Source organism: Drosophila eugracilis, unplaced genomic scaffold (genome assembly GCF_018153835.1).
Source record: "Drosophila eugracilis isolate 14026-0451.02 unplaced genomic scaffold, ASM1815383v1 contig_1765, whole genome shotgun sequence".
Taxonomy (NCBI): domain Eukaryota; kingdom Metazoa; phylum Arthropoda; class Insecta; order Diptera; family Drosophilidae; genus Drosophila; species Drosophila eugracilis.
The window spans coordinates 3,300,694-3,321,605 of NW_024572605.1; the positions used below are offsets into that span (position 1 = coordinate 3,300,694).

Genomic DNA, 20,912 nt, shown 5'->3' on the forward strand with positions numbered 1-20,912 from the left:
AAAAGGTCATAAAATTCGCGTTAATACTGAAAGCTGAAAGATCTAGTATTTTAACACGGCCTCCAAAAGTTTACAGCTTTTCTCAAAAATATATATTTGTCTTTACAAATTGTTTAAATTAAAATTAAAAATACTTAATAGAAGACTCCAGCAATGCCAGACGAAATTTTGTTTCCCTCTACTTCCTTTTTCTGGGCATACAACTTAAGTTTTTTCCTCTTTCTTTTCCTTTTCTGAAATCTTTTGCTTGAAATCAGTTCGTTATCTATTGGGCCCTGCACTCGAATGGCTTTCATTTCAGCACTGGGTATTGGGGATTGATTCCAAGGCACTAGCGGATTGTGGGTATCCTTGCTGGGACATGAAGACATGGGCTTTACTACAACGCTTAAGGCTTCCAGGTTAATGCGCCTGTCGTCTCCGGGAGTTTCTCGTTCCTGGGAATCCAAGGACTCCAAGGATTGTTGTGGTTTTTGAGGCTGGTGATAGGGCTCCAGCCGTGCAGCGGCCGCCGGAGCGATCTCAAACCTTTTTGGTTTTATTGGCCTCTTTAACTTTATCTGCTTTTGGTGCTCCTCCCACACGCGATCCTCCAACTTAATTTCCTCCTCCTTGGCTAGTGCCAAATCGTACATGCTTTCTTGTTGGCTTGCCGGGCGTATTCCAAAGGAGAACAATCGGGAATGGATATTCTTTGGTTTTCCCAATCGCTGAAAAGTCTTTTTCGGGTGTTGCTCCTTAACGAGGTTTTCCGAATCCAATCCCAAGCCGTCATCTTCTGACTGACTTAATAGCTCCATCTCCAGGTAATTGAGGGCCTTCAGGACCGAAAGAGCATTTTGCTTGGAGGCCAAAATAGTGTTCAGCAGCGTCTTAAAACCTTTTGGGGAAGGGGACTTGGATTTTGTAGAAAATTTGTTGGACATTGTCCTCTCTCCGCTAAGTTTCCCAGAAGGCGGACACGATGGTGGAAGAGAAGATGGAGGGGGAGTAGGTAGAGTTGAAGGCGCAGGCAGGGGGTTATTATGTTGATCAGATGAAGGTTCCGGCAGACAGAAGGTAGTGGGACTACGTTCTGTGGTGCTAGTCGCTGACCGACGAGTTGTGGAGCTTTTCATAGTGGACATCGGACGATTCGTAGTGGCCTGACAAGTCTGGAACTTTCCAGATTGATCAACATTAGAGCTAATGACTTTGGCCAACAGATTGGCGGTGGCTACAGCGGGTTTTCCATCTTGTTGGTGGCCGATATGGAAACCCTGCCTTCTGCTCTGCTCCCGATCGTCTTTAGGTTGAAGGTTCTGCTCATCGAAATTCATCTGAGCTAGTGATTCGAAGGGATCCTCCTCATCTTTTGTGAGTTCTTCATCATCATTTTCCAGAGCACTGGCATTCGCATCGCTTGGAAATTGGGATACAATTTCCTTGAAAGTCACGGCGGCCGTATCCTTGGAATCAATGAAGGAGTTTTCAGACTTTTTCTTGCCAGGTGACATTTTTTTAGGATCCCCTGACTCCAAGTCATCCAGTCGTTGAAAGAGTAATTCCGGATCGTTCAGAAATCGTGTCTTTGGCGGTGCCAATTCCCTTAACTTCATATTGTCCTTTCTTTCGCTACTGCAGTGTCGCCTGCTCAACGGAATATTTGAGTCTGAAGACCCGTAAAAATATTGACGGCCAGATCGGCCAGTCGCTTGTCCAACGCTCGTTAGGATTACCATTGATATTAATAAAAATACGACCGTTCTTTGGCTCCAAATCCGTATTGACATTGTTTTCATCAGCACAACATCCTGCTGGAATCGTCGACCAGTTCATTTTTGTAAATCTCCTTATTTTTATAGTCAAGTCTATGACATAACATGCTGATTTGTTAGGTTTTCCGAAAAATTTTATAAAAACCAAGAAATCATAAAGGGTTATACTATTTTTCAAGTGGATCAATTTACTAGTGACTAAGTGAAATCATTACAATATATCATTACAATATTTTCCCAATTGAATTTCTTGCTAAATTCCCAATTTATTTCTGGGAAATAAACAAAACCTTTTCTGAGCGAAGAACTACAATTATTTTTCCTGAAAAACACAGGACAAAGACAAGACAAAGTTTTAAGGACATAGCGAATGCCACGTCGCTTTACAAGCAACAAAGCACATCGGGAAGCAGTGATTGGAAGGTTATTGGAAATCGGTCTGGAAATTGGGAAAGCTCGGCTGTTTCAGTTCCTAAGTCACAGTCGATTTTTCTACGTTCAACTGTGCAGCACATCCTCGCGAAGGATAAGGACAAATAAAATTAAAATAGTCTAAATTACTTAAAAATATATCAGTATAACATACAGAGAAATCTCTCGAATTCGGTTAAAGTTTAGTGCTATAGACAGATTTTCGCGAGTTCTGTACTTCATTTAAATGACACTTAAACGGAAAAGGCATAAAAACTAATCGTTTATCGTGAACTAAATATTAATCTAAAGCCAAAATTCTAACCGGAAAAGCTTGTTGCAAAAAGTAGTGCAATGACTGTCCTCAATATGCACACCAAAATGATAATATTGATTTTATTTTTCTACAACGGATCCTACAACTGGAGTAAAAAGCTGTAAGAGGGTCCTGGCACCTGCCTCACTTACTCCCTTCGGCAGGCGGCGTTTGATTTTCTGTATGCCGTCCTGCGAATCGAATTAAAAATAAGGTAATAAGCAGTGCTACTGGTTCCCAACTCCCTCTATCGATTTTGCAATGTGGCCTTTCACTTGGCCAACAATAAAAAAAAAAACAAAATAAAAATCTGCCTGCGGTCACTAGGCAACTCAGACCAAACAACAACACCAACGGCAGACAACAAAGAAATGGTCAATAAAAGTGCGCAAGAGCAGGGCATCCCCATTGACAGTGGGGTTCAAAATATTAGGTATATCTATGGGGTAGAAGGTATTTTTATCAAAGGAGTTAATTGTTATAAATATTTTTCAGAAATTAATAAGATGAATAAAATATTTATTTAATATAAGGCTTAAAGTTAAGCCATCAATCAAATCTGGTTGCTAAGTTTCCAGGTCTTCTAAGGTCCTTGACTGTTCCTGTTCTTGTTCCGCTTTTTTCTGTTTCCAGCCTCTATTCCATGTGGAAAATCCAAAGCTTTCCAACGGCTGCGCAGTGACATCCTGTTGTTTTGATAGTAAAAAGGACAAAGCCTCGCTTACCCATACAAACGGCTAAAAGGCTGTGCACTTGTTTACAAATACGCACGCCAGACACGCGACACGTGGCGCAGGGAATTTCTTGGAAGTCCTCGGGTCATGGGTGGTGGGTGAAAGGGGGGGCGATGATAGGCCGTCCAAACCCATTCCAAAGACCGGCCGGCTGGGCTGACCTGGCGGATGAGCAAAGTCCCTCAACGGTGACGTCAGATATGACCAGCGACATTGAACTAGTTTCATCAGCAATTTGCTCACATTTTTCCAGTGACGTCAATGGAGAAAGCCTGTAAGGCAGTAAGCCAATAAGGCAGTTAGGTCGACCTCCGAACTTTGCCTTCCGCTCCGCTAATAAAAACTAATACAACATCATTTTCTGCCAATTGGTATTGGCTTGCATCGTAAATCGTCTGCCCCACAGCCCTGAGCCTCTTTTGCGCGGCGACTTCATTAACTAATTAGTAATAAATATATTCGTCTTATAGTTTATGTGAAGCATGCCCTCTAAATCGATTTCACTTTGCTTCTCTGCAAATTCCTTCGTTTTCGTATTTGCAATGCATTTAAAGGTATCAATTTAAATACCGGAATCATATTTTAAAGAAGCGAATAAGCTACTGAAGTAAACAAAATTGACGTCATTATCATCAGTAAAAAATGTGTATAAATTTCCAGCCTTAAAAGTTCATTACTGGGAGTAAAGATTTTTAAACTTGATCTTTATATGAATGTTATAAATTAAGATAGTAAATTGCAAACATTCTACCAAATAAAGAACAATCTTCAGTAATAACAATAAGAACCAAATGATTCTTAAGTTCTTGGAACATGAAAACAAAGCGTCTTGAATTTAATTTCACAATATATATGGCGAAATAGTCCATATGTACATATAGAGATATATATAGTAGTGTAATCCATGTGAAATAATATTTGACTTCCTCTACAAACTGCGTAATTAGTGGACGTTCCTTGAATTACATTCTGAATCTTTATTACTAAAACGAATGTCATAGTCTTCTATATCTAAATAATGGTGATAATAATGTTATAATCTAGAAAACCTAACTTTTTGTCATTTTAATTAGAGTGCAACGTATGTTGTCTGCCTGCTCGTATTCAATTGCAGTTTTTCTAGTTTCGTTCTTATGAATGACCTTGGGCTAGTGCAATATACTCGTACTTAATTCAAATTGCACCATCAAAAAATGTTTGTCTACATCTCGGCAAACACGGCATGAATTTTATTACGGCGCAGATATACAGATCTCTACTATATGGCAGCTATATAAAATGGCCCACATGCATTATATAGAAGGGGAGGAGGAGGCGTGGCAGTCGGCCTGGTTGGCACAAACTGTAAACAACAACAAATGAAAAGCGCCACGGCTTTGGCATTGTTCCGTATGGTGGGGCCTCAAGAAAAAATGGGATCGCAAAAGTTGTTGCCAAAAGGCGCCCTAGGCCTATGAGTGTGATAACAGTGAAAGGTCGATTTAAGGGATATACTCTTCTATAAAAGAAATCTCTATAAGCGAAAAGCCATTTTGGCAAAATAAAACATAAGTCGATAAGAGTTTCTTTTTAACATATTACATATCATGAGGTAAACTAAGCTTACTAGTTTAAGTCCCTAAGGAAGTTGTACTGTAATTAAATCTTTTGTTTTCGTAAACAAGCAGTTGTTGCCTCTTTAACAGGCAAAAGGCCATTGAATGCCAATTAGTTGGTGACACTTATAAAATCCTGGGTCCCATAAGCGTTTTGTTTATTAAAATAATACGTATACGTAGTTGGCAGATGTCCCTAGACAGCCCTTTGCCCATCCACTTCGCCCCGTGTGACCTTGGGGTTGGCTTTGCAACCAGTTGGCATTTCGAACAGATTTGTGGAATATTCATAAATGTTTCTATGTCATGAAATCTGGGGAGTGCATCCAGTCGTGTGATAACTATAAGCGCATAGGAAACAAACTCCGGGGACAAATTTTCCACTCCGTCGGTTATAAAATTCAAGGTTTTCCATTCCAAGGGGACCACTAAGAACATAAATAGATCACAAACAACCGTTGAGTCAGAGCGATAAGAGTTAGTAGCTGAAATCAAAGTAAGCAAATCAGTAAATTAGCAAATTGCGTGACTGGCTGTTTATCGTGATATCACCAGACCAGAATTAGGATCTATTATTTGGTTGTTTATTCACAACACCTCTTAAGTGGAGCTTGTTGAACGAAGACTAACCCCTCTTTTCCCTTTTGTCTTTACAGTGTTCCTATCCCAATATAAGAAGCCCAAACAAAAACATCCGATTTGTTTACCTACGAACCGTTGGAGCAAAACAAAAGTCGCGTCCAACATTCGGCTGCTCCCCTTATCGTTTTTGTGGAATTTTTCAAGCTTTTTTGCGTCATAAATTGAAATATTTTGAGTTTGCGCAAACGCAGAGCAACAATCTGTGCCTCAGTCGACGTCGACCGAGTTCCGACTTCGAGATACCCCGATCGTTTATATAGCAGCACGCTCACAGCCGATTTTCATCAGTCGCAACGCGTCTCTCAGCGTCAACGGAGCTCAGGCCTTCGAAGGAAAACCAACGGAAAACAGCCAAGGGAAAATCGTTCGTAAATAGCCAAGTGCAAGTGCATATATAGTATCGGTACCAAGTGTCGAGCAAAATCCTCTTCGATGTCGATTAATTCGCCAATATCGTTAAAAAACTCGGACCTGCATTGAACAGGCAAAGGCGACCTCCAATAAATACTAAACAAATCGTAATAATTGTTTAACAAAACAAAGACAAAGCCACGGCAAACAAAAAACCGCAAACAACAAGTTGTTTGCTTTTAGTTCGCGTTCCCCTTATTTTATTTTCCTTCCGTTCGTTCGGTTTTCCACGCAAGCGCGTCGAGAAAATCTAATTGAAAACCAACAACAGTTGAAAAGCAACTGTTGCATTCCTTCAACCGTATCGAATTGAAATTACTTCTGACTTTCAAGTGGTAGCACAAATACCGCAGAGAATACAAAAGTTTTGTGTGAAAAAAGCGAACTAAACCCAAGATCTAACCAGGAAAACAACAATTTCGTTTATTGGGCTTAGGCCATTGTATGGGTAAGTAAATTAAAACGACAAAGCTGGGGGAAATTCAGTAGAACTCATTGGGAAACCACAAAAAATTAATCAGAATCAGCTTGTATTTCAAACTGAAATAACATGCAACAAAGTAGAAAGGTGGATATGCCAGTAAGAGAACTAAAAAACAGAAAAGTAAAGTATGGGGAACATTAGTCAGGCATTTAAAAAAGAAAACATTTGTACAGACGGAAAACGATATCGTCAGACTCATGACAAAGAAGATTACTCAGAACTATAAAGTGATTAGAGAAAAATCACCTCATCCTGCACTTCAAATATAAATTACTTAAGATAGCTACTAGGAAAAGATACTAACTACTCGCTAGATAGGTAAAAGGCAGAAAAAAATAATAGAAAACAATTACTTACTTATTTTACACAAAATCTTTAGTTCAGTGTAGGCCATAAAGTACACTGATTATTGTTTACGAAGACATTGTTGTTCGGTCCGGCAAACTAGAGAAAATTCAACTTCATGGCCCACTCTCACATCCGGTGACTCACGTGTAATTAGCAACAATTGCGCGTGCCAGCCACTGAGTGCGTTGCTAATGTGGCACATATGTATGCGGAGCAACGGCATCGTGCTCTGTATTGAATCATATTACAAACAAAGCGAATTCACGACGCAATATGTCTAATCAAAAACATTCGCACGGAAAGCCAAATAAGATAAGCGCATGACTCTGGGTGAGATTTCGCAGAATATCACATGCTGTGCCCCCTGACCTCAAGGCCTAAGCCTCTATTTCTAGTTCCTGGCACGTGGGCACTTCGTTTAGCTCTTTAAGTCATTGTACTTATTGTGTTTTATTGCCTGCAACTAACGAAAGTAAGCAATCAGCACTCGAAACCCATTTTAGTAGTCCCCGCCCACTTCCTGCCTCCTCCTGATAAGAAGTACCTACATATAGAAATTATATTGTCGAATGGCATTTGTTTATTGCCCGATGGTCGAGCGACTGTACATCTACTTGCCTAGATGTTTGCCTCCCCGGCAACACACTGCTCGAAAAACTAGGTACTAGACAGCCAGATGGTTAAGATTAATTATAGGGCCATTTGACTTTGAGAAGGGCAGCGTTACCTGCTGAGCTCGGATCGAAATCAATTAGGAAACTGCAGGGGAGGTACTTTCCCTAATCAGTAAGGAGATCGGGGATAGGTCAACGGTCTAGCATGAAAAATATATAATCTTGAGCTAAAGATTATAAGGGTAATGCCACCTAATCTATTCTAAAGTGACATTGAAGTGTTCATAATTGATATTTTCAAATCAAGGGGTTTATAGAAGAAAGTGCAAATTATACTTCTACTCTTGTCTAATATTAACTAACGTAAAAGTACTTACGTTTTAAATATATTGCATGGGTTATAAATAGGTCTATGTAAATTAGATTCATTCTCGAGGCATACGAAGCAGGGAAAATAGCTTTTCTAATTTTAAAACATAGTCATTGCCATGTAGTTCCTTTTCTATATTGAGATGTCAGGCCAGTAGGTCAAGTTAAACAAAATTCAACCCTAACTAATCTTAATTCATTCCTTCCTTCCTTCCAACAAACAGATCAGTCTAAACTAACGACGAAATTTGGAGACGAGCCGGACCTCCTGTTCAAGCGAGCGCAGGGCCGGATTAGTCTGATCAGTGCTGGAGTAGGAGCCACCCAGGCTGGCCAAGCTGCCCAACCACCGCTGCATTCAAGCCAACAGTTCGCCAACATTCAACTAGACGCCACCCTCAATGACTGTGAAAGTGGCTATGTGCCCACCGTGGGCCGTTGGGGCTCGGAGTGGCCGAGTTGACTCGCCGCTGCTACCAGCCACCTACGGGATGGGGGAGTGGCCTCTCCATTGGAGGAGGGGGCCACTGCCGCCGCCGCTGCCCAGGATCCGTTGCTCCCGGCGGATCAGCAGTTGGCGGATGCGGTGCTCGGTTTGGGATTGGGATTGACTACGAAGCGATCTCTCGCCTCAACTGAGCAACCAAGTGGACATGGCACTGGCGCCATCCGTCGCACACCCTCCACCTCCAGTGAGGAGGATTTGGAGGACGAGGAGGTGGTGCCTCCGACCGACCTGACATCTGTGGATGGATCGGAGCGCTACTCCGACATCAGGCAGCTGCTGGCCAGACAGCAGCCCGTCGCAGCATCGCTGGACGGTATCTCCAGCGGTCAGTGGATAGTGGGCGATGGCTACGACCTGGAGGCCTTTAACCAGGTCAATGGAGTGTGGCCTCTTGGTCATCCGTTGCCGTTGCCCGACTGGTCGAGCTCGGAGTCAGCTAAGGGCACCCTAATCTTCGATAATGTCTGGCAGTATGAGGAGCTCAACGGGATTGTGGAGACCACGCTGCAGCGGATGCTGGAGGAGACACACTACAACACTGTCAACCTGTTTGTCGATTTCTATCGCAGCTTTAAGCGCACTCGTCGCTCTGATCTGCGCAGCTTCTTCCAGTTCTACGATGTGCCCATCAACCGACGCCATCACATGTGCGCCTCGCTGGCCTTTGAGATCATTGCCAGGATGGTGCAGTTGTTTCCGGCGCTGGCCAACTACTTGTACGTGGTGTCTTGCGAGGAGCAAGTTATAGACTGTCAGGACTACGTTCAACTGGACGAAGAGTGTGGTCTGAACTCGGTGGATGCAGGTGTTGAGAAGGAGCATGTGATGGTGGCCATGCGTGTTGCCATCGGCGATCGTCGGGGTGTTATGATCCTGGACCCGGGTTACCATGTCAGTCGGGCGGTGACTGTTATGCAGGATCAGAGCTATCCACATACAGGTGAGTTGTAACCTCTCCACTTTCCTAATAATGTAAACTTATGGATCTTATGTATCTCCAGGCTGGTTCACCCAATCCAAGGAGCCGCATTTGCAAAGAGATTATTGCTATGTTTATAGCCAGCAAAACGGAAAGTTCGTGGAGTGGAAGGAGCGCGAGATCCGTGGCGAAGATACCAGCTTCAAGACCTCGCTGGTTTACGTGGCCCAGGAGTACATAACGGCCATCGATGTAACCGTGCGCCGTAATCTGGTGTACAACTTCCGTTCCCTGCTCTCTCGAGACGCCAAGGGTCAGGTCTATGCGGGTATCTATTTCCCGCTGGTGGCCAACGGTCAGGAGGCCTATCTAACCATCTTCTACGACGGACCCAATGAGCAGAGGGTTAGGACGAAGCTGATGTTTACCGCCTTCAAGGTGGGCAAGGGAAAGGTAAGGATTACTTATAGAAAATACTATAATAGAGGATTTACTAATCGATTTATTAATCTTTTCTAGCTGCCGGATTACGTGGCTCAACATCTTAGCAGGCTGGCGCCGCAGTTAAAGATGCCCCTGCAGGAACTGACCGAACTGTGCAAATCCCTGGCCGAGGTGGTCACCGACCAGAACTTCATTAGCCAGGTCCTGGCCATAAACGACGACATCGGCAACATGTCCGTAGAGAATTGACAGTTAAAGGAGCCTAAGGATGTCGCTGCTACGGAAACGGAAACGAAGGTGGAGAAACAGGCGATAAAAGACATTGACAACGCAGCTGCAACTTAGAGTTCCGATCCCTAAACCCTTTCAAATACTTTGTCCTTTCCACAGTAATATTCTTTTTAGTAGCACCTAGGCACCTCTTACACCAGCACACACGATTTAAGGATATATTTCAATTTAGTCTAGTATATATATTTCAAAATATGTATTCACCTATACACACAAGAAAACACACACACTCTATATGGTATAATCCCAATTGAATGATTTAACCGAAAGCTAAACGCAATTTAATCAAAAACCAGAAAAGCGCAAAAGCATAGATTTCGATTTTCGCTTAGCTTCTGTTTATTTCGAACTAAGTATATACGTATGCGCAACTATATAATGACAAAATTAGTTAATAACTGGTATCAAGGCCAAACATAAATTGTAATTGTTGTATGAACATATTTCCGTTTTAACACTTAAATGCACTGTACTATTTCGGTTCAATAAATAAATCAGCTAGCAAACGAAATCGTGTTATTTCTTTAAAAGGAGGGCTTAATATTAACAATTAATATTTAAAATAAAAAATATAAATATTATCAACTTTTCATATTTAAATTCCGATTTTACTTAACTTTGTAGGCGAACAGAGCAATAACAGTTTTTTAACATTCAGTAGCCATGTTAATAAGCTTAGCCTAACAGCCAAAAAATGCGGTCACCTTAAATCAAATTCCTATTAATAATCAACAATTTTTCAATTTATAATATATTTTTATCAATCTCTAAGGATCAAATATTGAAATAAAAAACATTAGAAAAAAATATTTGTTCACTACGTCAACAATCGATATCTGTAATTAACCATCGATGTCAAAGAACAACAGGAGACTTTAGTCCATCCCTGATCCATTATCTCCACCTTACTTTTTAGCTCGTCTGCAGTTTTTTAATTATATAGTGTAAAGTCGTCGTTTTATGAGTGCACATACAGGTAAAAATACCTCGGCCACTTGCCCGAATTGTTGTATAACAAAACCGCACGCAAAGTCAGCTGTTTTTCCGCGTTATCAGCCGGTAAATTGTACTTGTTTTCATGTGTTTATCAACAGCAACAAGTCAAACGAAACAAAAACAACAACAATCATAGATTACGTTCATCGGAATGGCGCGCAATTAAAACTAACGATTATTTGGATTTTGAATTGCTCGATGTTTAGACTGTAAAGTTTTTGATGGACATCGAATCCTTAGCCTCTCGGGACCGTAATATCTTCCACAATGTTATATAGTCAGTATGCTGACACGTCCGAAATGGAAAAGTAGTGTAACCTGATAGCCCAGGGGTTAAATTACAGGAATAACGACTGTATACACCTTTTATTGCCTGTAATAAAACACAGTTTATATTAAATAATTCCTCAAAGAGATCATAAATCATAAGCAGAAGTTGGTTTCTATTATTTCTGTAAGAAAACTATTACCTTCTTAACTTTTCTGTTAGATAAAAGAACCGAAGCGCCAATGCGGCCGAAAAAGAAACTAATTAGAGAGCGAAAAATGAACCGAACTGGAGAAAAAGATTCAAAAGAGCGAACGCTCTTCGTCTTCGTCCAAGCCTTTTTGCGCCGAGTTGGAAACCGTTTTACTCGTTTTTGTTAGGCCAACTGCAGCAAACGTCTTTTCGTTATGAATTTTAAATTTCAAACTACTTAAAATTTAACTTAGAACTAAAAAGCAATTCGGACTTTAGTACGGTTTTGAATTTCTCGGCGAGCGGTTGTGGATGTAAGGGCCCGCTGGATAAACCGGTTTTGGAACTATTCTTCCGAGAAATTTTCGAAAACGTGATAAAAAAATCCAAGTACGTTTAATTGAAAAAGGGTGTGAATATCAGCAGAGATAAGAGCACAAGTGCATTTTCACCTGAAAAGCTGAATTGAAGGTAAAAAATAATGAAACACAATAGAAACCGTTTGCAAGGGCATCGTCAGCAGCAACAACAATAGAAAAAGAAAGTTAACCATATGCAGCCAAATTAACAACGACCGCGACAACAACACCAGCAACAACAATAAAACTGCTAAGCTTTTGCGTTTTGTTGACGGAAGTCGAAACTCTTGACAGCACGTTCGTAGAGTCATACGTACACTTCAAAAAATTGATCATTATCGATGATCTTTCTAATCAAGTTCCATTTAATAAACATCTTATTAAATCTGATTTTAAACTGGTCTTTAACATCATTAGTCAATTAACCAGATTATGCTTTTTATGAAATTATCAACATTTTTCTCAGTGCACTATGACAGGTCGCCCATTTCAATATTCCTCTCTTTCAAGCAGCAGAAGAAACCGACCCTCGTTGTTGCTGTTTAGCGCCTCAGTCATTTTCAGCTTTGGCCCCAAATTCACTATTTTGGCCCCGTTCATTGGCTTTGGCTATAAGCTCGGTTCTTCAACTTTCATTCCGCCGCTGTTTGGGTTTTTAATTTGCATTTTACGAGCACACCTTAGCCCGTTTCCTCGCTGTCTCTTAATAAATGCGACAAACTATCTTTGGTCTAATTAGTTTAATTGTTCCCCCAGTCTGGCGGAAAAGTCCGATTCTAGTTCACAGCTCAAAAACAGAGTGCAGTTTATATGCATAAATATTTGCGGCTAAACAGTCTCGCTGGCTTTATAAGCCCGGCTAACAAATGCTTGAAATTGCTGGGCAAACACAAAAAGTCCCAGTTGAAAAGCCAACAACTTAAGCGGTTTGAGGGCCAATGGGGTTACGACGATTTCGGAATGCGCTTACTAATATAGATTTTTGTGGAAGATTTATCATTATTACTCTTTTATTAATTAAGTAGATGTGGAAGTCCATTTTGTTTAATAGAATTTGTTTATCATTTACAAATTCATTTATTGGTTAACAAAAAGCTTAGAAACTGTTACGGTATTTAATTTATATTTTAGAGCAATGAGAATTCTGGAAGCTTGAGTACTCACAGCCAAATCATGAAACTTATCAATCACCAGCAGATATAGCCAGCACACCTAGAATCCCAAACCAATACACCGTACAGATATGCCCGCTGGCACTTGGTTAGCCAAATCTTGCTGACTCAGTTGAAGAGTGTCGCAAAGTGCACTCAAAGCGAATTGACTCGCCAATATTTATTATAATGTTACCGGCTAATGGCTGTGACGAGCCAAGATTGGATTTTCTTATCAGCCGGCGCGCACTTTGCCCCGTTTCAAACACGATTTCTTATCAAGACCCGTGAATTCCCTTTGCAGAATTCCAGACAGAAGACGACTGAATCAATAGAACAGAATCATGATCGGACTATTGCTGTGGATATTTTTCGTTGGCCTGTTGCTGTGCGCTTTCCTGTTCTCCAAGACCACCAAGGAGTTCCCTAAGTCATGGTTCGAATGGAAGACAGAGTTCCGGTACCAGTACCTCGGAATCGTTGGACTCGTTCACGATGCTCAATATGCGGCACGGGATCGAGTGAGTAAGTACATCACCAGCTGATGCTTATCCCACAGCCGTTAATTGTCGCCATTATCCATTAAGCACTTTATAAACAACCGGATCGCATTGCTGTCATCACCGGAGGCAATCGCGGCATCGGACTGCGGATCGTGGAGAAGCTGCTGGCCTGCGATATGACTGTCGTCATGGGTGAGTTGACCAATCAGCCGGGGAACTTGTTTTTCTAAGCCCTATACAAAAGTAGGCGGTCTGTTTATTAATTCCACAAACATTTTACGTGCTGCAGTGCACGTGCTCGGAAAAGCAAAAAAAAAAAAATATTTGAATCCCCGACGATCGTCGAAATGCAGATCCATTCCCACCCTTGTCAATGCGATCAAGAAATCATGATCCAAATGCCTGATTTCATTACCTAACCAAGTCTCGTACAACGATTTTCGGAAGATCCGAGCGATAAGAGTTCATTGACATTATAGAGGAAAGTAATTTACTTTTTACTAGAAGAGTGCACAAGAAAATTTTTTATGCATTTTTTACGTTTCTAGGAAGTAACAAATATATTTAATAGCTCTTTAGATTCGGAAACATAAATTAAAAACTAGTTTTGAAAATTTAATAATAAATTCAGTTAACATTTCCATTTGCTTAACAGTCGACTGTTAATATCTACATTGATGAAATGTAAAATGTATACATGTCAAATGAAAACAACTCACTGGTTAAGTCAAGTAACTCCAGGTGTCGCCAAAAGTGGTGTAGATAGTGTGCTTAGTATGGCTCGCATAGTAGTAGAGATTTCTTATGCATTTTAAATAATTTCGGTAATGTAAATAAAATTTGTGTCCATTACAGGTGTCCGTGATCCCAAAAGCGCTGAAACCGCCGTTGCATCTATAGTAGATCTAAAAGCTACCAAGGGCAAGCTAATCTGCGAGCAACTGGATGTGGGAGACCTTAAGTCGGTGAAGGCCTTTGCCCAACTCATCAAGGGACGTTTTTCTAAGGTGGATTTGCTTCTGAACAATGCTGGTATTATGTTCGCTCCATTCAAACTCACCGCCGATGGCTACGAGTCACACTTTGCCACCAACTTTCTGGGTCACTTCCTGCTCACTCATCTGCTCCTGCCCCAGCTGAGGGCAGCGGGCAAGGAGGGAAAGAATGCCAGGATCGTGAACGTCAGCTCCTGCGTGAATCTCATTGGACGCATCAACTACAAGGATATCAACGGACAGTGAGTATAAAGTATTAAGCTTTTAGGTTCTTAACTTATTCGGTTTTGCTTTTCGCAGAAAACACTACTATCCAGGAACTGCCTATAGCCAGTCGAAGCTTGCCCAGATTTTGTTTACCCGTCATCTGCAGACGCTGCTGGATGCAGAAAAGTCGCACGTACAGGTCAACGTGGTGCACCCGGGTATTGTAGACACAGATCTGTTTGAGCACTCGGCCACCACATCGGTGCCTATCTTCAAGAAGCTTTTCTTCAAGACCCCTGAACGGGGATCCCGTACAGTGGTCTTAGCGGCCATTGATCCCTCCATCGAGGGTCAGGGTGGTACTTACTTGGCCAACGGTGGCAAGGGACCCTTCCATCCGGATGCCAAGAAGCCGGCCAAGTGCGAGCAGCTCTTCCAGTTCTCCAGCGATCTGCTGAAGATCCAGCAGTACGGAAACGGAGAATTCTAAAAGAATCCCATACTCACTCTGTCTCTCATTCCTTCTACTCTAATGGTGCAACGTACTTTTCTAGATTCCGTCGCTTTTTTGTAAATCGATTTCTTGTATGGCTTTGTATAAAACACATTTTTATATAGAACTGCAGCTGGTGTTTTGGGCTCGGATCCTTGGAACTATTGATGCTAATCTGACCAAAGTGCTGTGCTAGGCTTTAATTAACTTGTCTTCGCTTGATTGCCATCGTTGGGGTCTGAGAATGCAATTAAAAGAGCAGCAAGAAACATTTTTGTTTGTGAAAATGCACTCAGCTGCTGGCGGCGGCAGCTTGAAAGGCGACAACAGCACCAACAACAACAACAGGCATATCTGTTATATGTCAAATTTACAAAAAAGCAAACAATTTAATTTTGTGCGCCTCCTCAAACAATGAGCGATTAACATTCAACATTTTGGAGGAATTTTAATCGACTTCAGTTATGGGTTATGGGGATATGGGGGTACCAGGAGAGGAAGGCGGTACTACTACTCAGGTAGGTGGGCAGGTAGGTAGGTGTATCATCTCAAAAACAGCTAAGAAACAACTACAACACACGGCTGTCACTTAAGCGAACTGAGCTCTCAAAGCGAACGACATGACGGCAGGAAAAAAAACCCAAAAACAATCTCATATTTAATGCATATCCAAAAAAGAGTCTATCGCTTTATGAAGAGATAGACCCGGCGATAACTCAATGTGTGAAGCTGCCGATGCGGTGGGCGCTGTCATCAATCAAAGCCTCAGTGGACGACAACGGCCCAGATTCCCAGGCTGTCTTCGCAGCGAAGTGGAGTCCCAAATGAACTCATCTTCTGCGGCTCTTTTCATCGGTTGCATGTTTGGTCAGCATTAGCAGCTTGATTGGATTTTGGCCAACTAAGATCGGAGGAAAGGTTGGAGCTGGAATAAGGATTATTAGGGAATTATATGAAGCTTAGATTTAGAGGATCAGTCTATATTCCCACTCGTTGAATTTCCTCTAAAAATAAATGTGATCTACATTTAAAATGATTTATGGAGTAATTAAAGGTTTAGTATTGAAACAAAACCTGATGACGAAGGTTAAACAACCTCGGAAAGAATTATGTTTCTTGACCTTGTATGTGTGGAAAACTTTAGAAAGTTAAAGATGTTATTTTATAAAAATGAGAATCTCCTTTAAATCAGTTATTTTTGTTGAATTTATTTGCAATACTCTTTGTCTTGATGCCACTTACTCGATCAGCCATTGACCATTTCTGGCTGGTCAATGGAGTCGAAAAGAGTGGCAGCCATTCTGGCATTCCCCTTTCAACAAGATTCTTGGCAGGGTCCGGCTTCAGATTCAGTTTTCAATTTCGGTGGCATCTACGGCTACGGCTGCCACAATCCAATTAACCTTTTGACATTTCTCGACAGGCTGAATGCGCGACCAAGACTTCTTAGCCACTTGGCAATGGCTAATGACCACGCGTAAATCAAATAAACCTGGCCACAGTTGCCGGTTTATGCGGATGCAACAGATCGCGTTGTGTGCACCGGCGGTAATTAAAACACTCAACGTGCCTCACCTGACAAGCTCAAACGGTACGCCGGCACCTGCTGCACAGTGAAAAGATATTTACTTGATTTTCAATAATTTATATTGTGAGTAAAAAGGGTAATAAAATAAATAAGGCTTAGAAATAATCTCAAATTGAAATACAAACAGAATAATTGTTAGGAAAATATCTATGAAATAGTAAAGAATAAAGCGTTAATTGATAGAAACAGCTGTTCCAAACGCTTTTTAACTCCGAACTACGATTGATTAATCAAACACGAAAATTAAATTTTATGATTTAGTTTATTGCGGCATTTAAAGTAATTAAGACCTCTTTGAAATTTTGAGTTGGAAACATAGTTAACTTATTCTAATGGCGGTTTCTCTAAGTGATAGCTTAATAAACTCATCGGATAGCCTGGCACCAATGCGCATTTGGATTGGGGATTGCGGATTCCTCATTTTAGTTATGGCTTGCTTTTGACACCTGGCCGAGGAAGTTTTCGAATGGGGATGCTACCAATGTTGCTGCTGCTGTTACTGATGTTGCTGCTGTAACATGGCTCCTACGCCCACAGCAACAATTTGGCCGACTCTTGCCACATCGTTTAGTTTCCACACGCTTCTAAAATGGCTAACGGAGCATAACAATGCCTTTGGAGGGGGCAGGTGTTTTTTTAGATTGGGGGTGGTGGTGTGAGTTAGTGGGAGGTGGGCTGCCCACACGCGCTGATGTTGCTGCTGCTGCTGCCGCCGCCGTAAAAAACGTGAGCACATGCGTCGATGGCGTGGGCGCCATAAATCACCTCATGATTAATGTACAGACACTTGGCCACAACCAGAAGAAGCCTCACAGCTCGTAGCTGTGAATTTAATTGGAGCAGCAAATTGTTGCTAAGAATTCGCCGACAGCTGAGTGCAACAAAATTGTTGCCGCTGCTGCTGCTGTTGATGCTTCTTTTGTTCGCAGTTTTGCATGTCGAGTTGTAGGCTCGTACATTTAAATAAAAACTACATTAGGTGGGAGAGCAGTCGACGCTGGGTTGGTCAAGCAGATGACCAGTGCGATATTAGGAAACTCTGAACAATTAATGGCTAGAGATTTGTGGCATTCATCTGAAGATCCGCTGGGGAATGTTGCGGCCAAGAACTCCAGCTGTGCATACAAATGCGAATAACTAGGATGATGGATATGACTGAGATAATTATATGACCGCGCTTAACTTGGCCCGAAGTGACTGAGAAGTGAGCAATAAAGATCCGTCCGAAGCGTTGTTTAATTTTACGATCTTTAATTACCTTCGAGATTTATGTTTATTACATTTTAGTTGGCTTGATTTAAGGTGTTTGTACGAGTATCTCATTATTACTGGAGGGCTTGCCAGTTTCATTAATATTTTAATAGTTACTAATAAGAAATTAACTTAAGCATCATTAAATCATGTCAGCAAATCGGTTAAACTACTTTTAATGCACTCGTTGAAAGATTTTCTGAAAAACTGCACAATAATATCAGAAAACCATCTGCAAGGTCGTAATAAATCAAAGGTTGAGAACAGTTCTTTGTAAATTTTTTTACGAATGGTTCAAAAACTGATCAACGACAAGGTTATAATAAATAATATGTTTAAAAATAGTTTCAAAGCGAATTTGATTACAATTTTGAAAAGGGTTCACTCTTTGTATTAGGCCCTTCAATAATTGAGGCAAGTTAAATGAAATCCAATTGAGCTCTTTAGCTTTATCCTATTATTAAGCACTTACCTTTGTTTAAAAAGGTTTCCATTACGTATACGCCCCGTGGCCAGCTACTATATTATTTTCCCGTCTTTGATTCGCTTATTTTGCTAAATTACTATGCATAATTACTTTGAGAGGTGATCAATCGCTTCGACCCTTGCCAATTTGCATATTGACACCTTCGGCCAGCCCCCCCTTGAAAACGCTTTGCAGTTTATTTTTGGAAGTACTTGAATATCATTTGGCCCTGCCAAAAAGGCGGCTTGTGAGAAAGAAACAATAAGTACATACGGATATTCGCATTATTTTCGATGCCCTTTGGCGCCACTTTGATGTGGTTTGTGATGATAATAATAATGGAGGATGGCGTTGCTAACCCATTTAACGCTCCATTATTATTGTATTGTACGAGTTTGGGCCATAAAGGCCAAAGACTCTCAGCGGCAAAGAAATTTGCCATCGAGCCCATTGATAGTTACTGGGCTCAAGTGTAATTAATCGTAAGTATTTACACAGCTTGAAGTATCTCAGTGGATTTTATAGACGAGGTGCCTCCGTTCGTGTTCTCCTTGGCTGAAAACGAGAGTATCTAGAGCAATGACATATTGACAGGAATAAAGGAGCCACTAACTTACTGACAAGCTCACCGACTGACACACAGACCTCAATTACCCTAACCAATTGTTGTGAAGTTTGCCTATTGCATAAACCACAACAAACAAATGGGAAAGATGTGTGTTGGGACTGACTGACAGGCAGGCGGCTCTCAAACGACCTTGTCCACGTTGAAAAACTGTATCAAGTAGCAGCAGGAAATTGGGTGACGACAACGCTCCGTACGTCGCTGCATTTCGTATATAAAAGTGAATGTTTATGATACTTCAGATCTCGAACTCTTGTGGTAACACAGCCGCAGAAATTTTTCAGCCAACAACAAAGAAGAGTTTGGGATTGGAATTGAATTGGATTGGTTTTGGTTTTTGGCTCTTGGCTTTTTGACTTTTTTGTTTTTGGGATGGGGTCTGGCGCGATTACGCAGCTTCGAAAATACCCGTACTCAAGTATTGAGAGCGAAATTCAAGTTAGAAAGTGAGTAAAGACCCTTTCGAGGGGCTCCCAAACAGTCGCAACCGTTCGAACTTATTTGGATACTTTAATTAAGTAAGCTGGCACTTATGCAACTCCAGTTTAGGTTCAACTAATTGATCCCGCTGTTGTAATTGTTACCATCTTATTGTTTCTGCTACGAAAAACAATGCGATTAAGTTGGATTATCAATTAATAAGACAAGTGTAAAGGTGGGAAAGTAAGAGAGAAGATCTATGAACTGCATATACTTTCTTCTTTAAAAAGTAATTCTTAAAAGAAACAGATTTATCTGAAATCTTCAAGCATTTTCTGTTCAAATATTTTTGTAAGGGTTAAAAGCAGATGTTGTGGAGATTTCCCAATTGGTTCCTCTTGTTGAGGTAGCTGAAGTTTTGCCTCATCATGCCCACAATTATGCGATGTGCCAATGGTGGGCCAGCCTTCTCTGGCAGAGAACTCCTGGTGCAGTACCAGGCAATTGGGCCTAATCCGAGCCATTGTTGCCGCCGTGGGTGCCAATTAAACTGCTATTTAGTGCCCAGTATTAAGAGCCCGTCAGTTCCGCTCTAATCTTATTTATGCTCATTGATTTCTTGTCAGCCTGTTATTGCCAACCAGCAAGATCTGCACAGACAGGTGGGGATTGGGATTGGGATAGAGATGGAGAGCTGAGCCATGTCGACTGAATTGTGAAAGAACACCGACGAGCCGCCGAAAATAAAAGATTTTTCGCAATAGCCCCCAAAATCATTACGAAAATTCTGCCAACTGTAAGTCGAAGACTCGAAAGATTTTTCATTTAGCAAAAATCATATGTCAAACACTCAACAAAAATAGACGCTGCCTTCTACCTGTTGGTGGTGGCGGTGGCATTCAGCACATTCACCTGCCTCGAAACTGAGCCAAGATTGCTTCCTAAGCTTCCTTCTGGCTGTCGGCCCAGCTCAGACTCAAAACTCTGGCTAAGAGTCTCGGCATCATAATTAATCTGCTTTGGCGTCTCATTTTTGACTTTTTCATCATTTTTATTTTGTTTTGCGTGTTGCAGCAATGTAAAGTGGAGAGTCCCCGACTTTTGATTACTAGTCGAAGATGAAGCCCGAAATTGCATCGGCGCTAGCTTTAATATATAGATAGATGGTTGCTTTCAAGTCAGTTTGTCAGTTTTTTGTTTTTAGTATTTCTGGTGGCATGCCACTCGAGCAGAAGCGGCGCCCCAGACAACAGCAGACAGCAATTTTTGGTTTACATTTGGCATCTTTGAGTTATACTCGTACTGGCACATATTTGCCATTGTCTGTTTGTCTCGGTCGCTTAATGGGGGAGGTTAACTTCTGGCCCAAAGACCATTTAGCCAAGAACAATTTTAGCCAAGAACTCTTTGTAATCTATCTCATTTGCGAGCAAACTTACTGACTGATTGACTGACTCAACGCCAAACACTGATCGCTGTTTGTTTAACTGCCATTTTCACACAGAAGCCAGCAAGTTTAGGGTTTCGACTTTGGGTCGACGTCAGCCTGGCAAGG

General features: G+C 41.4%; 3 protein-coding genes across 5 annotated transcripts; 2 read left to right on the forward strand and 1 right to left on the reverse strand.

Moving 5' to 3' along the window:
- Positions 1–77: 77 nt before the first annotated feature.
- On the reverse strand, positions 78–1,791 carry LOC108108954. The gene has a single exon (XM_017217208.2). It carries the CDS (start codon positions 1,779–1,781, stop codon positions 135–137), a length of 1,647 nt encoding a protein of 548 aa, XP_017072697.1. The 5' UTR covers positions 1,782–1,791; the 3' UTR covers positions 78–134.
- A 3,681-nt stretch (positions 1,792–5,472) lies between these two features.
- Positions 5,473–10,354, forward strand: LOC108109147. Its single transcript, XM_017217552.2, has 5 exons — positions 5,473–6,314; positions 7,906–8,139; positions 8,182–9,129; positions 9,191–9,561; positions 9,628–10,354. Exons 1-5 carry the CDS (start codon positions 6,311–6,313, stop codon positions 9,799–9,801), a joined length of 1,731 nt encoding a protein of 576 aa, XP_017073041.2. The 5' UTR covers positions 5,473–6,310; the 3' UTR covers positions 9,802–10,354.
- A 364-nt stretch (positions 10,355–10,718) lies between these two features.
- Positions 10,719–15,134, forward strand: LOC108109146 (dehydrogenase/reductase SDR family member on chromosome X). Of its 3 annotated transcripts, none has more exons than XM_017217551.1 (5): positions 10,719–10,819; positions 13,114–13,334; positions 13,397–13,504; positions 14,168–14,549; positions 14,608–15,134. In XM_017217551.1, exons 2-5 carry the CDS (start codon positions 13,154–13,156, stop codon positions 15,002–15,004), a joined length of 1,068 nt encoding a protein of 355 aa, XP_017073040.1. In that variant the 5' UTR covers positions 10,719–10,819; positions 13,114–13,153; the 3' UTR covers positions 15,005–15,134. The 3 variants fall into 3 exon arrangements, with proteins under 3 accessions (XP_017073040.1, XP_017073038.1, XP_017073039.1); XM_017217549.1 differs by lacking the exon at positions 10,719–10,819 and adding an exon at positions 11,449–11,770; XM_017217550.1 differs by lacking the exon at positions 10,719–10,819 and adding an exon at positions 11,449–11,689.
- Positions 15,135–20,912: the final 5,778 nt, after the last annotated feature.